This window comes from Oncorhynchus keta, chromosome 28 (genome assembly GCF_023373465.1).
Source record: "Oncorhynchus keta strain PuntledgeMale-10-30-2019 chromosome 28, Oket_V2, whole genome shotgun sequence".
NCBI lineage: Eukaryota > Metazoa > Chordata > Actinopteri > Salmoniformes > Salmonidae > Oncorhynchus > Oncorhynchus keta.
This window is the reverse complement of record NC_068448.1, coordinates 38,776,845-38,793,957: the sequence shown is the minus strand read 5'-3', so window position 1 is coordinate 38,793,957 and position 17,113 is coordinate 38,776,845. Positions and strand designations below refer to the sequence as shown.

The following is a 17,113-nucleotide window of genomic DNA, read 5'->3' as shown; positions in this document are numbered from 1 at the left end:
TCATAATTATAAACTTTCCAAATGAGATCATCTATGACCATACTCCACTCAGTAATGGCCAGCAGGTGGTAGTGACCTTGCACAGCCTCTGTAGGCCAGTACCACACCACTGGTTTGAGGAAACGGTGTTGCCTATCTGTCTGAGGCTATCTGGCTCTGTTTGCCTTTCTGTTATTCGTGTTCCAGAATCATGTCCCAGTATTTGTATCTTCGTCAAAAGTTCAGGTTTTGTATTCTGTTGCGTGCGCGCTTATATGTGTGAATCTGACTGTGATGCGTGTTCGTGCAGACACGGCCGTGGCAGACGTAGCTCTGAACATCCTGTGTCTGCTGATGAAGGACCAGTGGAGCTGGCTCTGCACTGAGAACATACAGAAGACCATCAGACTGCTGTTTGGCACCTTCATTGAGAGGTATCACACCATATCATACCGTCATCTTCATAGACTAGAACAGGGAAGCAGACCATACCCCTCCCTTTATCATAGACTAGAACAGGGAAGCAGACCATACCCCTCCCTTTATCATAGACTAGAACAGGGAAGCAGACCATACCCCTCCCTTTATCATAGACTAGAACAGGGAAGCAGACCATACCCCTCCCTTTATCATAGACTAGAACAGGGAAGCAGACCATACCCCTCCCTTTATCATAGACTAGAACAGGGAAGCAGACCATACCCCTCCCTTCATCATAGACTAGAACAGGGAAGCAGACCATACCCTCCCTTCATCATAGACTAGAACAGGGAAGCAGACCATACCCCTCCCTTTATCATAGACTAGAACAGGGAAGCAGACCATACCCCTCCCTTTATCATAGACTAGAACAGGGAAGCAGACCATACCCCTCCCTTTATCATAGACTAGAACAGGGAAGCAGACCATACCCCTCCCTTTATCATAGACTAGAACAGGGAAGCAGACCATACCCCTCCCTTCATCATAGACTAGAACAGGGAAGCAGACCATACCACTCCCTCACCATAGATTAGAACAGGGAAGCAGACCATACCACTCCCTCACCATAGATTAGAACAGGGAAGCAGACCATACCCCTCCCTCACCATAGATTAGAACAGGCAAGCAGACCATACCACTCCCTCACCATAGATTAGAACAGGAAGCAGACCATACCCCTCCCTCACCATAGATTAGAACAGGGAAGCAGACCATACCCCTCCCTCACCATAGATTAGAACAGGGAAGCAGACCATACCCCTCCCTCACCATAGATTAGAACAGGGAAGCAGACCATACCACTCCCTCACCACAGATTAGAACAGGGAAGCAGACCATACCACTCCCTCACCATAGATTAGAACAGGGAAGCAGACCATACCCCTCCCTCACCATAGATTAGAACAGGCAAGCAGACCATACCCCTCCCTCACCATAGATTAGAACAGGGAAGCAGACCATACCCCTCCCTCACCATAGATTAGAACAGGGAAGCAGACCATACCACTCCCTCACCATAGATTAGAACAGGGAAGCAGACCATACCCCTCCCTCACCATAGATTAGAACAGGGAAGCAGACCATACTCACCATAGATTAGAACAGGGAAGCAGACCATACCCCTCCCTCACCATAGATTAGAACAGGGAAGCAGACCATACCACTCCCTCACCATAGATTAGAACAGGAAGCAGACCATACCACTCCCTCACCATAGATTAGAACAGGGAAGCAGACCATACCCTCCCTCACCATAGATTAGAACAGGGAAGCAGACCATACCCCTCCCTCACCATAGATTAGAACAGGCAAGCAGACCATACCACTCCCTCACCATAGATTAGAACAGGAAGCAGACCATACCCCTCCCTCACCATAGATTAGAACAGGGAAGCAGACCATACCACTCCCTCACCATAGATTAGAACAGGGAAGCAGACCATACCCCTCCCTCACCATAGATTAGAACAGGGAAGCAGACCATACCCCTCCCTCACCATAGATTAGAACAGGGATGCAGACCATACCACTCCCTCCCATAGATTAGAACACAGACCATAGATTAGAACAGGGAAGCAGACCATACCACTCCCTCACCATAGATTAGAACAGGGAAGCAGACCATACCCCTCCCTCACCATAGATTAGAACAGGGAAGCAGACCATACCACTCCCTCACCATAGATTAGAACAGGGAAGCAGACCATACCACTCCCTCACCATAGATTAGAACAGGGAAGCAGACCAAGCAGACCATACCACTCCCTCACCATAGATTAGAACAGGGAAGCAGACCATACCACTCCCTCACCATAGATTAGAACAGGGAAGCAGACCATACCACTCCCTCACCATAGATTAGAACAGGGAAGCAGACCATACCACTACCTCACTATAGATTAGAACAGGGAAGCAGACCATACCACTCCCTCACCATAGATTAGAACAGGGAAGCAGACCATACCCCTCCCTCACCATAGATTAGAACAGGGAAGCAGACCATACCACAGGGAAGCAGACCATCCCTCACCATAGATTAGAACAGGGAAGCAGACCATACCCCTCCCTCACCATAGATTAGAACAGGGAAGCAGACCATACCACTCCCTCACCATAGATTAGAACAGGGAAGCAGACCATACCCCTCCCTCACCATAGATTAGAACAGGGAAGCAGACCATACCACTCCCTCACCATAGATTAGAACAGGGAAGCAGACCATACCACTCCCTCACCATAGATTAGAACAGGGAAGCAGACCATACCCCTCCCTCACCATAGATTAGAACAGGGAAGCAGACCATACCACTCCCTCACCATAGATTAGAACAGGAAGCAGACCATACCCCTCCCTCACCATAGATTAGAACAGGGAAGCAGACCATACCACTCCCTCACCATAGATTAGAACAGGGAAGCAGACCATACCCCTCCCTCACCATAGATTAGAACAGGGAAGCAGACCATACCCCTCCCTCCCATAGATTAGAACAGGGAAGCAGACATAGATTAGAACAGGGAAGCAGACCATACCACTCCCTCACCATAGATTCCCTCAGAACAGGGAAGCAGACCATACCACTCCTCACCATAGATTAGAACAGGGAAGCAGACCATACCACTCCCTCACCATAGATTAGAACAGGGAAGCAGACCATACCACTCCCTCACCATAGATTAGAACAGGGGAAGCAGACCATACCACTCCCTCACCATAGATTAGAACAGGGAAGCAGACCATACCCCATCCCTCACCATAGATTAGAACAGGGAAGCAGACCATACCACTCCCTCACCATAGATTAGAACAGGGAAGCAGACCATACCACTCCCTCACCATAGATTAGAACAGGGAAGCAGACCATACCACTCCCTCACCATAGATTAGAACAGGGAAGCAGACCATACCACTCCCTCACCATAGATTAGAACAGGGAAGCAGACCATACCACTCCCTCACCATAGATTAGAACAGGGAAGCAGACCATACCACTCCCTCACCATAGATTAGAACAGGGAAGCAGACCATACCACTCCCTCACCATAGATTAGAACAGGGAAGCAGACCATACCACTCCCTCATCATAGATTAGAACAGGGAAGCAGACCATACCACTCCTCACCATAGATTAGAACAGGAAGCAGACCATACCACTCCCTCACCATAGATTAGAACAGGGAAGCAGACCATACCACTCCCTCACCATAGATTAGAACAGGGAAGCAGACCATACCACTCCCTCACCATAGATTAGAACAGGGAAGCAGACCATACCACTACCTCACTATAGATTAGAACAGGGAAGCAGACCATACCACTCCCTCACCATAGATTAGAACAGGGAAGCAGACCATACCCCTCCCTCACCATAGATTAGAACAGGGAAGCAGACCATACCACTCCCTCGCCATAGATTAGAACAGGGAAGCAGACCATACCACTACCTCACTATAGATTAGAACAGGGAAGCAGACCATACCACTCCCTCACCATAGATTAGAACAGGGAAGCAGACCATACCACTCCCTCACCATAGATTAGAACAGGGAAGCAGACCATACCCCTCCCTCACCATAGATTAGAACAGGGAAGCAGACCATACCACTCCCTCACCATAGATTAGAACAGGGAAGCAGACCATACCACTCCCTCACCATAGATTAGAACAGGGAAGCAGACCATACCACTCCCTCACCATAGATTAGAACAGGGAAGCAGACCATACCACTCCCTCACCATAGATTAGAACAGGGAAGCAGACCATACCACTCCCTCACCATAGATTAGAACAGGGAAGCAGACCATACCACTCCCTCACCATAGATTAGAACAGGGAAGCAGACCATACCACTCCCTCACTATAGATTAGAACAGGGAAGCAGACCATACCACTCCCTCATCATAGACTTCAACAGTAATGAACAGTTGGTCCTTCATACTCATCTTTTATATTGCGCGTGGCCCTTTGCTCCACTAGCAGCTAGAAGAAACAAACCACTCATCTTGTACATATGGGGTTGTCAGTCAGTTTGCTTAGTAATTCAGGGCACTTTAACTCATTGCATCTTCTGTCACAGAATCAACTTTACACTGTCAGGAACAGGAATTCCCTAGTCAGATGTGGTACCACATACTTCATATGACCCCTGGAATAAGTACACATTTTGGTTAGATTGTGGCAAGAACACTATTTGATCCATTCAGTAATTTAGGTTAGCTAGGACAGTGGTTTTCAACTTACTCTTGAAAGTATGAATAGTAGAAATCTAAATTGGGTAGTGTATCATCAGCTTGCCTCTTGTCATGTCAGTCATTGCATACCTGGGAGGAGTGGTTTCCAAACTGCAGTCGGCAGGGGGAGGGGCGCGGGTCAGTTTTTTTTAGCTAGGTTTGTTAGCTCATCGATTTTCGTGTCATGTTTGAGTCACTCAATTATCACGTGAATAGACATTAGAAACGGCTAAATGTATAGAACTGCAACAACAAAATATTGCTCTGGAGGAGTGGTGACGGGAAAATGACCTCTCCCTCAACTTAAAAGAAATGAAGCAGCTGACCGTGAACTACAGGAGACAGCAGAGGGAGCATGCCCCCATCCACATCGGAGAGGGTCAAAAGCTTCAAGTTCCTTGATGTGCACATCACCAAGGACATGAAATGGTCCCACCATTTGAATATGGCACAACAGCACCTCTTCAACCTCAGGAGGCAGAAGAAATTCGGCATAGCCCTTAAGACCCTCACAAACTTCTACAGACGCACCATCGGGAGCATTCTGTTAGGCTGCATCACCGCCTGGTATGGTAACTGCACCGCCCACAACCGCATGGCTCTCCAGAGGGAGGTGCAGTCAGCACAAAGCATCACCGAGTGCTTTGTGGTCCTTTGTGCTTTGTGCTTTGTGCTTTGTGGTCCAGTGTGGTCCTGTCCTGTTGACTACTTTTGGGCTATTTTCCTTTGCCCGTTTCTCAGTAAGTGAGGGATTCCTGAATGGCGTCCATATATTAATCAGCTCGTGGAAGGTTCCTGTGACCCAGGCAGCCCAGGCTTGTAGAATCAGTATGCTGACGGAAGAGCTGAGGCCTGTTAGCTCGGCCAGAAGCTATACTATGGCTGTGTCTGAAATTGCACCCTGTTCCCCATAGGGCCATTGTCAAAAGTAGTGAACTATGTAGGTTGTAGTGAATAGGGTGCCATTTCGGATATAGCCTATTTCTACCTTGGCTGGAAGCAGGAAGCCCGTGTTTGTTCATAGCAGCTGCGCCGAAAACTGTCTGGTCAGCTTGCTGATGAACAAAATGGCTTTTGGAAAGCCAGAGCGTGTATTGACCATATCTATACTGTCTCCACCGTGGTCCTGGCTAGAATTCAAGAGAGACAACTTTTGCCTGTTTTTTTTATTTTTAATTCAGAAGGCGAATAATTGGGTGAATAGAGACCTTCTTGCCTTTAGACCAATTAAAATGGTAATTGATGGAAGATTCTATGATACCATCAAAGCTCTTTATCGGCCTCCAGTTGCCTGTGTTCAGGTCAATGACCTCAGGACAGGCGGGTCTCCAAACCCTTACGGTGTAAAACAGGGAGACGTACTCTCTCCCATTTAATTCCCACTACATGTTAATGATTTAGCCCTACAAATCAAACATGCTAAACTTAGTGTTTAAAGTTGCTGATATATTCCTGGGATCTTGTTGTATATGCTGACGAAGTAGTTCTCCTTACCGGGACCGAAGATGACCCCCCCAGAATATTGAATATTGTTAGTCTACGGTGTGCTAACGGGAGACTAGCGATAAATCAAGAGAGGACCTAGATTGTTAATTTCAGAAAGAAGGGCGTGCAGAGAAGTGCACACAACGTTTGTTTTGGTACGACCCTGTTATTCTACACTGGGCTCTATAAATACCTTGGTTTCAGTCTGAATGAACACGTGACCTTTGACGATGGCATCAGATCACAGGCAGATTCTGCAGGCAGAGCCTTAGGGTTAAGCCCGGGCTTATTCTCAGCCGTATACATTGTGTGTAACAATGTTCAAAACAGACAATCCGCTGCTTTCTTGGTGTGCACAAACTGACTCCAAACCTGGCCATCTGTGGAGATATGGGTTGGGAACCATGTGTGGTTAGGCAAAAAGGTGACATGTTACGTCTATGGAACAGACACATAATCACAAAAAAAGGTGGGACCGTACTCATAACTATCTGTGGGCTAGATAATTGTTATCTATTTATTTGTGAAACTGATTTGCAGTATATATATATATTCAGGAACAAATGACCATGTGGTGTTAACCAAATCAAGGACAAGCCTTTTCATATCCACAAGGAAAAATGGGCAGTTGATGTTTGGTTTAAACCTAAACTTAGAATGTACACACTTATCAAAAATAACTACAGCCTTGAAGCATATGCTTACTTGATTCTAACAAAAACCCAGTTTGTGCACAACTCTGATCCAACACCCTCCCTCTGGCTATAAGATACGGGTAGATTTAACAGAGTGTCTGAAGAGGAGAGAATTTGCCTACTATGTGATCTCGGGGAAATTGAAAACCAAATCCATTTAGTGTTTTCATTGCCCTCTGTATGACTCTCTGAAGAAAAAACTATTTGTGATAACCCTGAAGCATTCTGGTTACAGGGTGAGCAGAGGCTTGCATTGTTTTTCAGACGGGGCGTGTTTGAGATGGCTGAGTTTGTTCATAATGCCTGGAGGAGAAGGAGAAATGTACTGTTTGTGTCGTGTGGCTCGATGGTCGCTGTACTGGCATTGATTATTGTATGCATTTCATTTGTAAAATATTATTTCGTTCTGCGGTGTCCGCTAGGCCCATGTGGGCCTTGCATCAGTAGATGTATGACACTTAAATAAATGATATCAATTATTTAGGGTGGCAGGATAGCCTAGTGGTTAGACTAGGACTAGTAACCGGAAGGTTGCATGTTCAAATCCCGAGCTGACAAGGTACAAATCTGTCGTTCTGCCCCTGAACAGGCAGTTAACCCACTGTTCCTAGGCCGTCGTTGAAAAGAAGAATTTGTTCTTAACTGACTTGCCTAGTTAAATAAAGGTTTAAAAAATAATAATAATTATAATAATACAAATCTGGGATCTCTAACGTTTGTGTCGCAATGTCCCTTTCTACCGCTAGGAGGCAGCACACATCTGTAGAAGTATGGCCACAGAACGTTGAGGAAGGTTTGGAGTTTCAGAATTATATTTAATATTGAATGGCAATTTCCATAGCTTTTATGTCAGAATCTTATATTCCATGCCTTAGACCTAGTCCTAGCCATAGCTGTTAAGTGTGTTGGGCCAGTAACCAAAAGGTGTTGGTTTGAATCCCCGAGCAGACTAGGTGAAAAATCTGTCAGTGCCCTTGAGCAAGTCTCTAAACCCTAGTTGCTCTGGAAAGGACTAAACGACTAAAATATGACAAAATATAAATATATTTGTTGCACCACTGCACTGGGTTCTGTGACAGGATATGACATCAGAGACCAGGCCATTGCATTTTGGTGTGAGATGAGCAGGGGGTTTAGGTCAGCCATGGGATTGGGTTGGGTTCATAATGCTAAACACAGAGCATGACAGGGCTCCTTTCGATTCACACTTTTACATCAGGCCCCTGCGTTATCATTGGTGCAACCCTTTAGGTGTCAAAGGACACTGTACACAATGGGCTGGCCCACAGGTGGCTTGGACTTTTCAAGGGTCTTCCAACAGACGTGCTGCCTGGGCTGTGTCTCTCTATCTGCCCAACCCATTCTCAGGTGAGAGGAGTCCGTCCAGTTCATACAAGCCAGAAGCCCGACAATGGGGAGATTTCACCTCCAGGCCAGACCAGACACAGTGCTGCTGGGAAAGTCCCGACTGTCCTGGGGACGATGAGCTGCTGAGGTGTGTCTTTTCACACAACCAGTGGGAGGAGAGAGGCAGGGGAGAGATGAGACGGCACAGAGACATTTCCTAGTCGCAGTCATCCTGCAGACGGTCTCGGCCACAGAGTCTGTATAGTATTATCAGACAGGCGTAATGACCGTAAACACCTTTACCAGTGCAAACAGATGCACGGAAGGACATTTGTCATGAAAAGTACCTTTTTTGTTTACAAATTGTGTAATTATGAAGACATCACCAAGACATTAACATCTAGTCATCCTGGCTGTAGACGGCCTTCCACCCAAAGTAATCTTGGTTAACCCAGAACTAAAGTCTCATGTAATTAAATTCTGTGTCCAATACATGTTAAGAGAAGATATCAAGAAATGCTAGAACAAAGAGTGGAACCGGAATTCGAAGATGTTCCCTCCCCTTCCAAAATTCGAAAGATGCTAACACCTGCAAAATGATTTGTTCAAATAACCAGAGATGAAAAACCCAAACACCAGAACTACGGCTGCTCTTTTTCTACGAATGCAATTCAATCCTGACAGATTCTTTCGTTTTACACGCAGAATTTTTCCATGAGAGATTAGAACCACAGCAATTTGAACCACATAGCCGTATTATCAGAGAGATACAAACGGACTGTAATGTGAACACCTTCACCTGTATGGCCAAATGGATGTGCCCTGTTAAAAGTTGGTGGCAGCTCAGTTGCCACTAGTTTGAATGTTGCTCACTTCATTTTAATAGTGTGTGGAAACACTATGTTGTCATGAAAAGTATTTCCGTGTACAAATTGTGCAATTGTGGTATAAAGACTGCATCTTAAAGATAATGGTATTTGTTGCTAGGCAGCATATCTTAACATTATGAAGCATTTTACCATCATCTGAACATTTTAAGGAATCTTTTCTTATCTGAATTATGCTGTTGACATGAATAGACTACAGCACAAGGCATTCTTGGGGGTTCTTATCTTGTATTCAGTTGGCTGATATACAATATATTGGCAGATTTCTTGTAAAATGCGTTATGGGGATATTTATTCTCAGATCGCTATTTGTAAACAAAGACATCTAAAAACATGCTTACATGACTGCATTTTCATAAAGATAATTGAGGTTTTATGTGTCTGAATACCAGACAGATTCTTTAAAAAACATTTTTTTTAAGTAATATGATTGGCAACAAGTGACTTATGACGACGGGTCAAAACGCTTCAAAACTTGGGGCCTCCAGTTTTGTAGTCCTGTGTTGTTTGCATGGACATACTGTAGAGAACAGTCATGCAAAGCACTCCTAGCAATCTCATCTGATTCTGGGCAGAAAGTGTGCATCCTCAGACAGATGACAAGAGCAGCACTCATGATTCAGCCCAGCCATCAGATCAATACTGCAGACTTGAGGGCAAAGGGTCACTGACACGTTATCAATCAGGACAGGAAAAATTCCTATTCGTCCATAAACTGTATAAAAAAAGATTCAGAAACTGTATAAATATTCCTTCATAAACTTAGTATGGATGGTATAGCCCTCTGTGCTCAGAACATTCTCCTAAAGTATGCCAGAATTAAGAAAACCCAAAGTGTGCCTTTTGCCATGCATCACAGATTTACAAAGGTTTATACAGCCATGGACCAGCAGGCCGTATTGAGTCTGTCATTATGCCCCATTGCAAGCCATGTGCCTATAGACAATCCTTCCATACTACACAGGCCACCTGCCGTAGAGATACACAGTCATTCAAACACACAACATTACATAGTGTACGTTCCATGGACCATATTAGAATGCCATGGGCATTATGTCACTGAGCCTGCTAGCTTTTATTAATGTCCCCTTCCCCGTTCAGTGAGAGCGGAGAGAGCGAGAGAGAGTGTGTCGAGAGTGAGCGGAGAGAGCGAGAGAGAGAGTGAGCAGAGAGAGAGACAAATTTGACCCCCATATCTGCGTCAAAAGCAACCTTGGAAAAATCCTCTGCATTAATCATTAACAGCAGACTCGTACATTTCCTCAGTGAAAACAATGTACTGAGCAAATGTCAAATGGGCTTTTTTTACCAAATTATCGTACGACAGACCACGTATTCACCCCGCACACCCTAATTGACAAACAAACCAAAATGATTTCAAAAAAGCCTTCGACTCAATTTGGCATGAGGGTCTGCTGTACAAATTGATGGAAAGTTGTGTTGGGGGAAAACATACAACATTATAAAATCGATGTACATAATCAACAAGTGTGGTTAAAATAGGTTAAAAAAAACACACAAGAAATTCCCATAGGGCCATGGGGTGAGACAGGGATGCAGCTTAAGCCCCACCCTCTTCAACATATATATCAACGAATTGGCAAGGGCATTAGAATAGTCTGCAGCACCCGGCCTCACCCTTCTAGAATCTGAAGTCAAATGTCTACTGTTTTCTGATGATCTGGTGCTTCTGTCACCAACCAAGGAGGGCCTACAGCAGCACCTAGATCTTCTGCAAAGATTCTGCCAGACCTGGGCCCTGACAGTAAATCTCAGTAAGACCAAAATAATGGTGTTCCAAAAAAGGGCCAGTCGCCAGGACCACAAATACAAAAATCTATACGTATGGCCTAAACATCAGCGCCACAGGTAACTTCCACAAAACTGTGAACGATCTGAGAGACAAGGCAAGAAGGGCATTCTATGCCATCAAAAGGAACATAAATTTGACATACCAATTCGGATCTGGCTGAAAATACTTGAATCGGTTATAGAACCCATTACCCTTTATGGTTGTGAGGTCTGGGGTCTGCTCACCAACCAAGAATTCACAAAATGGGACAAACACCAAATTGAGACTCTGCATGCAGAATTCTGCAAAAATATCCTCAAAAACACCAAATAATGCATGCAGAGCAGAATTAGGCCGATACTCGCTAAATATGAAAATCCAGAAAAGATCCGTTAAACTCTACAACCACCTACTAGGAAGCGATTCCCAAACCTTCCATAACAAAGCCATCACCTACAGAGAGATGAACCTGGAGAAGAGTCCCCTAAGGAAGCTGGTCCTGGGGCTCTGTTCACAAACACAAACACACCCCACAGATCCCCAGGACCCAACCAAATCATGAGAAAACAAAAAGGCAATTACTTGACACATTGGAATGAATGCTGTTACTGTATAAGCAACCGTACTTATTTCTGTGGCACTAAATCAGATTTATCGGTCCGACGTGATCTTCGTTGTTCTGCTTTGTTCTGGTTGCCCCCCCATAATAAAATGTCTGCTCGTGTTCTTGGATGGGTGCCTGTTATGTTACACACATACATTGTTCAGGGACCTTCTGAGGTACACTTAATGTGTTCATAAAAGTATAAATCACGCTGCCGCCGTGGTTAATGGATGTGTGTGTACGTCTAAACTGAGAACCCTTTCTCATTTACAATGAGGACCTGGCCAAGAGGCGTAACATTAGAGGAGTGAACAAACAGCACAACACACAGTACCGCCAAACAATTCAACACTCTATATACATGTACAGAGGAAAGGTACAACTTCATCAGCTGTACAACAATGAGACATTCACAGTGGGTTAGAGAAGGGGGAAAAAAACAGATAACTGGCAGCAGAAATTGCAACACAGCCGACTTAATGATCAGAAAGGGGAGTGATGGAATGAATGTCAAGATTGAGCGTTTTTTTTTTGCAGTTTATTTCAGCTCATTCGCGGCAGAAAACTGGATTGAATGATGGCTATTGGACGTGCGGGCCAGTTTCCACTGTGCCATCTTGGTCTTATTGACTTTGCTGAGAACTTCTTTATTGAGGAAAAATGTACTTCCGTGACTGATATGTGGTTGTCTCACCTCGCGATCTGAAGATGAATGCACTAACTGTATGTGGGTCTGGATAAGAGCATCCGCTAAATGACTCAAATGTACATGTGAAGAGATGTGTACCAGAGCACAGATTGCTATTGGAAGTGGAGATGTTGAGGAGTGAGCTGAGATAGAGGGGGACGTGCCTAGGAGGGACTCTTGATTCGTGTGTGTGTGTGTGTGCGTGGGGGGCATGCGTCTAGAATAAAGTTTAAAGCTGAGTAAAGTATGTTTGTGTGAGCTTAGGTCACCTTGATGGTGGTGTGTTAAGTAATGTTATCTTCACACTCACACAGGGTGAATGTACACAGGTTTACCTTTATTGTCACGAGTCTTGTCCTGGAAGCAGAACTGAGCAATTTCCCCTTAAGAGAGTCCAGCTGCAAAGTCAAAATTGTCTATATTGTAAATTCATGAAATTCATTTGGTCTTAATTTAAGGTTAGGATGAAAGGCGCTTCATGGTCAATCCGATACGTGATACGGCCTCTGCAGGAGTCAAGGCCTTCATACTTCTTGCGCTAGCAGCACAGAGCTGTTGTCAAGGAAGTGAGTTTGTGTTCATACAGGACATACCGCCCCCACATACCGTCAACCAATCATGTCAATCCAGAGCAATACAGAGCCCTCTGCATTGTTACAAAATTTGGGAGAGCACGGTGATGTGGTGTGGCATCTGCAAGCTTCCCAAGGCGCCGCGATTGTGTCACACCCTCCATACGGAGCCTCCGGAGAGCTGTGCCGGATCAAGCATGAATCAGCTATTAGGAATTCAGGTTAGCAGTGTGTTAAGGTTAGGTATAAAATCACATTTGAGGACATTATGACTTTGCCAGACCAGCTGCCTCCAGGAGATTGATCATGAAAACCGCTAACCTGAGAATGTACTGTGCAATCCGCTCACTGTGTGTACGTATGCATGCACTTCTGCATATTCTTTGTGTCCTCACTTGTTTTGTGCCTTTTTCTTATGTGTCTGCCCGAATGCGTGTGTCTCAGTGTGTCACGTCTATTTTCGACTCACCCTGTTGTGTATGTACGATCATGTATACATATGTCTACCGACCTCCATGTTGCTTTTGTCTATCCTCACCCACAATCCCTGCACTCCAGGTGGCTGGATGTGGGCATGGCCCACCTGACCAGTGCTCCCTGCTGGGTGATCTACCTCCAGGTGATGCAGGAGGCAGTGTGGCCCGGGGGTGTCCTCCCCGATGGGCCCCGTCCTGACCGCAGCCTCATCCAGAGAGAAGAGACCAGGCAGCAGTGTCTGCACTGCCTTACACAACTACTACCAGGTCAGTGTCTGCACTGCCTTACACAACTACTACCAGGTCAGTGTTTGCACTGCCTTACACAACTACTACCAGGTCAGTGTCTGCACTGCCTCACACAACTACTACCAGGTCAGTGTTTGCACTGCCTCACACAACTACTACCAGGTCAGTGTCTGCACTGCCTCACACAACTACTACCAGGTCAGTGTTTGCACTGCCTTACACAACTACTACCAGGTCAGTGTTTGCACTGCCTTACACAACTACTACCAGGTCAGTGTTTCACTGCCTTACACAACTACTACCAGGTCAGTGTCTGCACTGCCTTACACAACTACTACCAGGTCAGTGTCTGCACTGCCTCACACAACTACTACCAGGTCAGTGTCTGCACTGCCTCACACAACTACTACCAGGTCAGTGTCTGCACTGCCTCACACAGCTACTACCAGGTCAGTGTCTGCACTGCCTTACACAACTACTACCAGGTCAGTGTTTGCACTGCCTTACACAACTACTACCAGGTCAGTGTTTGCACTGCCTTACACAACTACTACCAGGTCAGTGTCTGCACTGCCTTACACAACTACTACCAGGTCAGTGTCTGCACTGCCTCACACAACTACTACCAGGTCTGTGTCTGCACTGCCTCACACAACTACTACCAGGTCTGTGTCTGCACTGCCTCACACAGCTACTACCAGGTCAGTGTCTGCACTGCCTCACACAACTACTACCAGGTCAGTGTCTGCACTGCCTCACACAGCTACTACCAGGTCAGTGTCTGCACTGCCTCAAACAACTACTACCAGGTCAGTGTCTGCACTGCCTCACACAACTACTGCCAGGTCAGTGTCTGCACTGCCTCACACAACTACTACCAGGTCAGTGTCTGCACTGCCTCACACAGCTACTACCAGGTCAGTGTCTGCACTGCCTCACACAACTACTACCAGGTCAGTGTCTGCACTGCCTCACACAACTACTACCAGGTCAGTGTCTGCACTGCCTCACACAACTACTACCAGGTCTGTGTCTGCACTGCCTCACACAGCTACTACCAGGTCAGTGTCTGCACTGCCTCACACAGCTACTACCAGGTCAGTGTCTGCACTGCCTCACACAACTACTACCAGGTCAGTGTCTGCACTGCCTCACACAACTACTACCAGGTCAGTGTCTGCACTGCCTCACACAGCTACTACCAGGTCAGTGTCTGCACTGCCTCACACAGGCACTACCAGGTCAGTGTCTGCACTGCCTTACACAACTACTACCAGGTCAGTGTCTGCACTGCCTCACACAACTACTACCAGGTCAGTGTCTGCACTGCCTCACACAACTACTACCAGGTCAGTGTCTGCACTGCCTCACACAGCTACTACCAGGTCAGTGTCTGCACTGCCTCAAACAACTACTACCAGGTCAGTGTCTGCACTGCCTCACACAACTACTGCCAGGTCAGTGTCTGCACTGCCTCACACAACTACTACCAGGTCAGTGTCTGCACTGCCTCACACAGCTACTACCAGGTCAGTGTCTGCACTGCCTCACACAACTACTACCAGGTCAGTGTCTGCACTGCCTCACACAACTACTACCAGGTCAGTGTCTGCACTGCCTCACACAACTACTACCAGGTCTGTGTCTGCACTGCCTCACACAGCTACTACCAGGTCAGTGTCTGCACTGCCTCACACAGCTACTACCAGGTCAGTGTCTGCACTGCCTCACACAACTACTACCAGGTCAGTGTCTGCACTGCCTCACACAACTACTACCAGGTCAGTGTCTGCACTGCCTCACACAGCTACTACCAGGTCAGTGTCTGCACTGCCTCACACAGGCACTACCAGGTCAGTGTCTGCACTGCCTTACACAACTACTACCAGGTCAGTGTCTGCACTGCCTCACACAACTACTACCAGGTCAGTGTCTGCACTGCCTCACACAGCTACTACCAGGTCAGTGTCTGTACTGCCTCACACAGGCACTACCAGGTCAGTGTTTGCACTGCCTACACAACTACTACCAGCCACCGCACTAGGCTACCTGCCGCCCCACTAGGCTACCTGCCACCCCGCTAGGCTACCTGTATGGGAATCACACATGTGTTCGGTCATTGTACCGTCATTCTTGCCATTTTAGTGTGTGTGTGTGTGTGTGTGTGTGTGTGTGTGTGTGTGTGTGTGTGTGTGTGTGTGTGTGTGTGTGTGTGTGTGTGTGTGTGTGTGTGTGTGTGTGTGTGTGTGTGTGTGTGTGTGTGTGTGTGTGTGTGTGTGTGTGTGTGTGTGTGTGTGTGTGTGTGTGTGTGTAGACCTGATTGCTGACATGCTGGGTTCTGAGAAGTACAGAGTGAGCTGGGATATGGCACTGGCGTCTCTGCAGGACCCTAACATCAACCGGTGAGCCCTATATCATCACTGGCTTTAGCATGTTGGTGTGCGTGTACAGTAGGTTTGTTAAACCTAAAATGTCAATGTCACATACAGACCAAACATTGAGCGTTTGATCCATGTCAACTTCAGTCTGACCTGTGGTAACCTCTCCCCTCTCTCTGTGTCTGGCTGACTCTACAGGCACCTGATCTACTGTATCTGTGACCTGCTGTTGGAGTTCCTGATTCCAGAGTCTTCAGAGGAGGGCTTTCAGAGATCTCTACTACACAGTCTCTTTGGGGACGAAGAGAGGCTTTCTGCTTCAGCTTGACGACACACCAACACACCACCCCTCTCTCTGCTCACCTGTCACTACCCCTATCTATTACCCTCTACCCCCTCCCATCCTGGCTGGCTCATCAGTATGGTAACCGTGGTCCTGCTGGGTTAATCAGAATGGGACCAGAGATTTACTGGAGCTTCTCATGAGGTCAGAGAAGAAAGGTGAGGAGCGCGGAGGAGGGGGGAGGAGGGGGAGGAGGAAAAGGGCAGGGGAGATAGGAGGGGTGGGAAGGCTGGGAAATGGGCTCTTGAACTCCTTACACTTTATAGGCAACGCTCTAAAATGACTGATTACACTTTATTGAATGTTTTCTCAAGGCACTGTGTTGGTGATTGTGCTAATATTGTGTTTTAATTAGATGCTTGTGTAGAGAAACACATTTATGTAGATATGTATGTACAGTATATGCAGTAATTATTGTATGTATTTATTTATATGTAAAATGCAGTATGTGTGATATCAATAGATATACAGTGGGGTCTGAAATTATTTGACCCCCTTGATAATGATGAGCAAAAATGACTATATAAAATAAATCAAATACTGAGCTACTGTATATTTTATGCAAATAAATAATTGGGAAATTATATTATTTTATACTAATACAATTGCTCAGAGAAATAGATTTTGTTTCATAAGTTATACATACATTTTAAGGTAGGGGTCGAAATCATTGACACCCCTGTTTTCAGTACCTCACCTTGCGAGGATTACAGCACATATCTTTTGACTGCGCTTATGGACGGTCCTCTTCAATTCAAACCACAGGTTTTCAATGAGCTTCAAGTCGGGAGACTGATACGGCCATTGCACAATGTTGATCTTTCTGGCCAATTAACCATTTCTTTGTGTATTTTGATGTGTGCTTGGGGTTATTGTCTTGCTGGAAGGTCCACTTACGGCTAAG

The 17,113-nt window shown here is 46.1% G+C and overlaps 1 protein-coding gene and 1 long non-coding RNA gene across 8 annotated transcripts in view; both read left to right on the top strand.

Annotated features, from left to right (window-relative positions):
- Positions 1-16,827, top strand: part of LOC118361105 (sorting nexin-19-like) — a 32,148-nt gene extending 15,321 nt beyond the window's left edge. For all 5 annotated transcript variants that reach the window (XM_052482970.1, XM_052482971.1, XM_052482969.1 and 2 more), the window contains 4 exons: positions 290-413; positions 13,322-13,506; positions 15,803-15,890; positions 16,065-16,827. In XM_052482970.1, coding sequence (XP_052338930.1) covers positions 290-413; positions 13,322-13,506; positions 15,803-15,890; positions 16,065-16,194 — 527 coding nt within the window. In that variant the 3' untranslated portion in view covers positions 16,195-16,827. The remainder of the gene's footprint in view (positions 1-289; positions 414-13,321; positions 13,507-15,802; positions 15,891-16,064) is intronic.
- LOC127912796 (uncharacterized) lies at positions 14,165-15,268 on the top strand. 3 transcript variants are annotated; one of them, XR_008083455.1, is made up of 6 exons: positions 14,165-14,225; positions 14,334-14,441; positions 14,514-14,549; positions 14,802-14,873; positions 14,946-15,089; positions 15,126-15,268. It is a non-coding gene; the product is annotated as an uncharacterized LOC127912796 (long non-coding RNA). The 3 variants fall into 3 exon arrangements; XR_008083454.1 differs by lacking the exons at positions 14,165-14,225; positions 14,514-14,549; positions 14,802-14,873 and adding an exon at positions 14,550-14,585 and having other exon boundaries at positions 14,275-14,513; positions 14,982-15,089; XR_008083456.1 differs by lacking the exons at positions 14,165-14,225; positions 14,514-14,549; positions 14,802-14,873; positions 14,946-15,089; positions 15,126-15,268 and adding exons at positions 14,550-14,693; positions 14,766-14,788 and having other exon boundaries at positions 14,275-14,513.
- Positions 16,828-17,113: the final 286 nt, after the last annotated feature.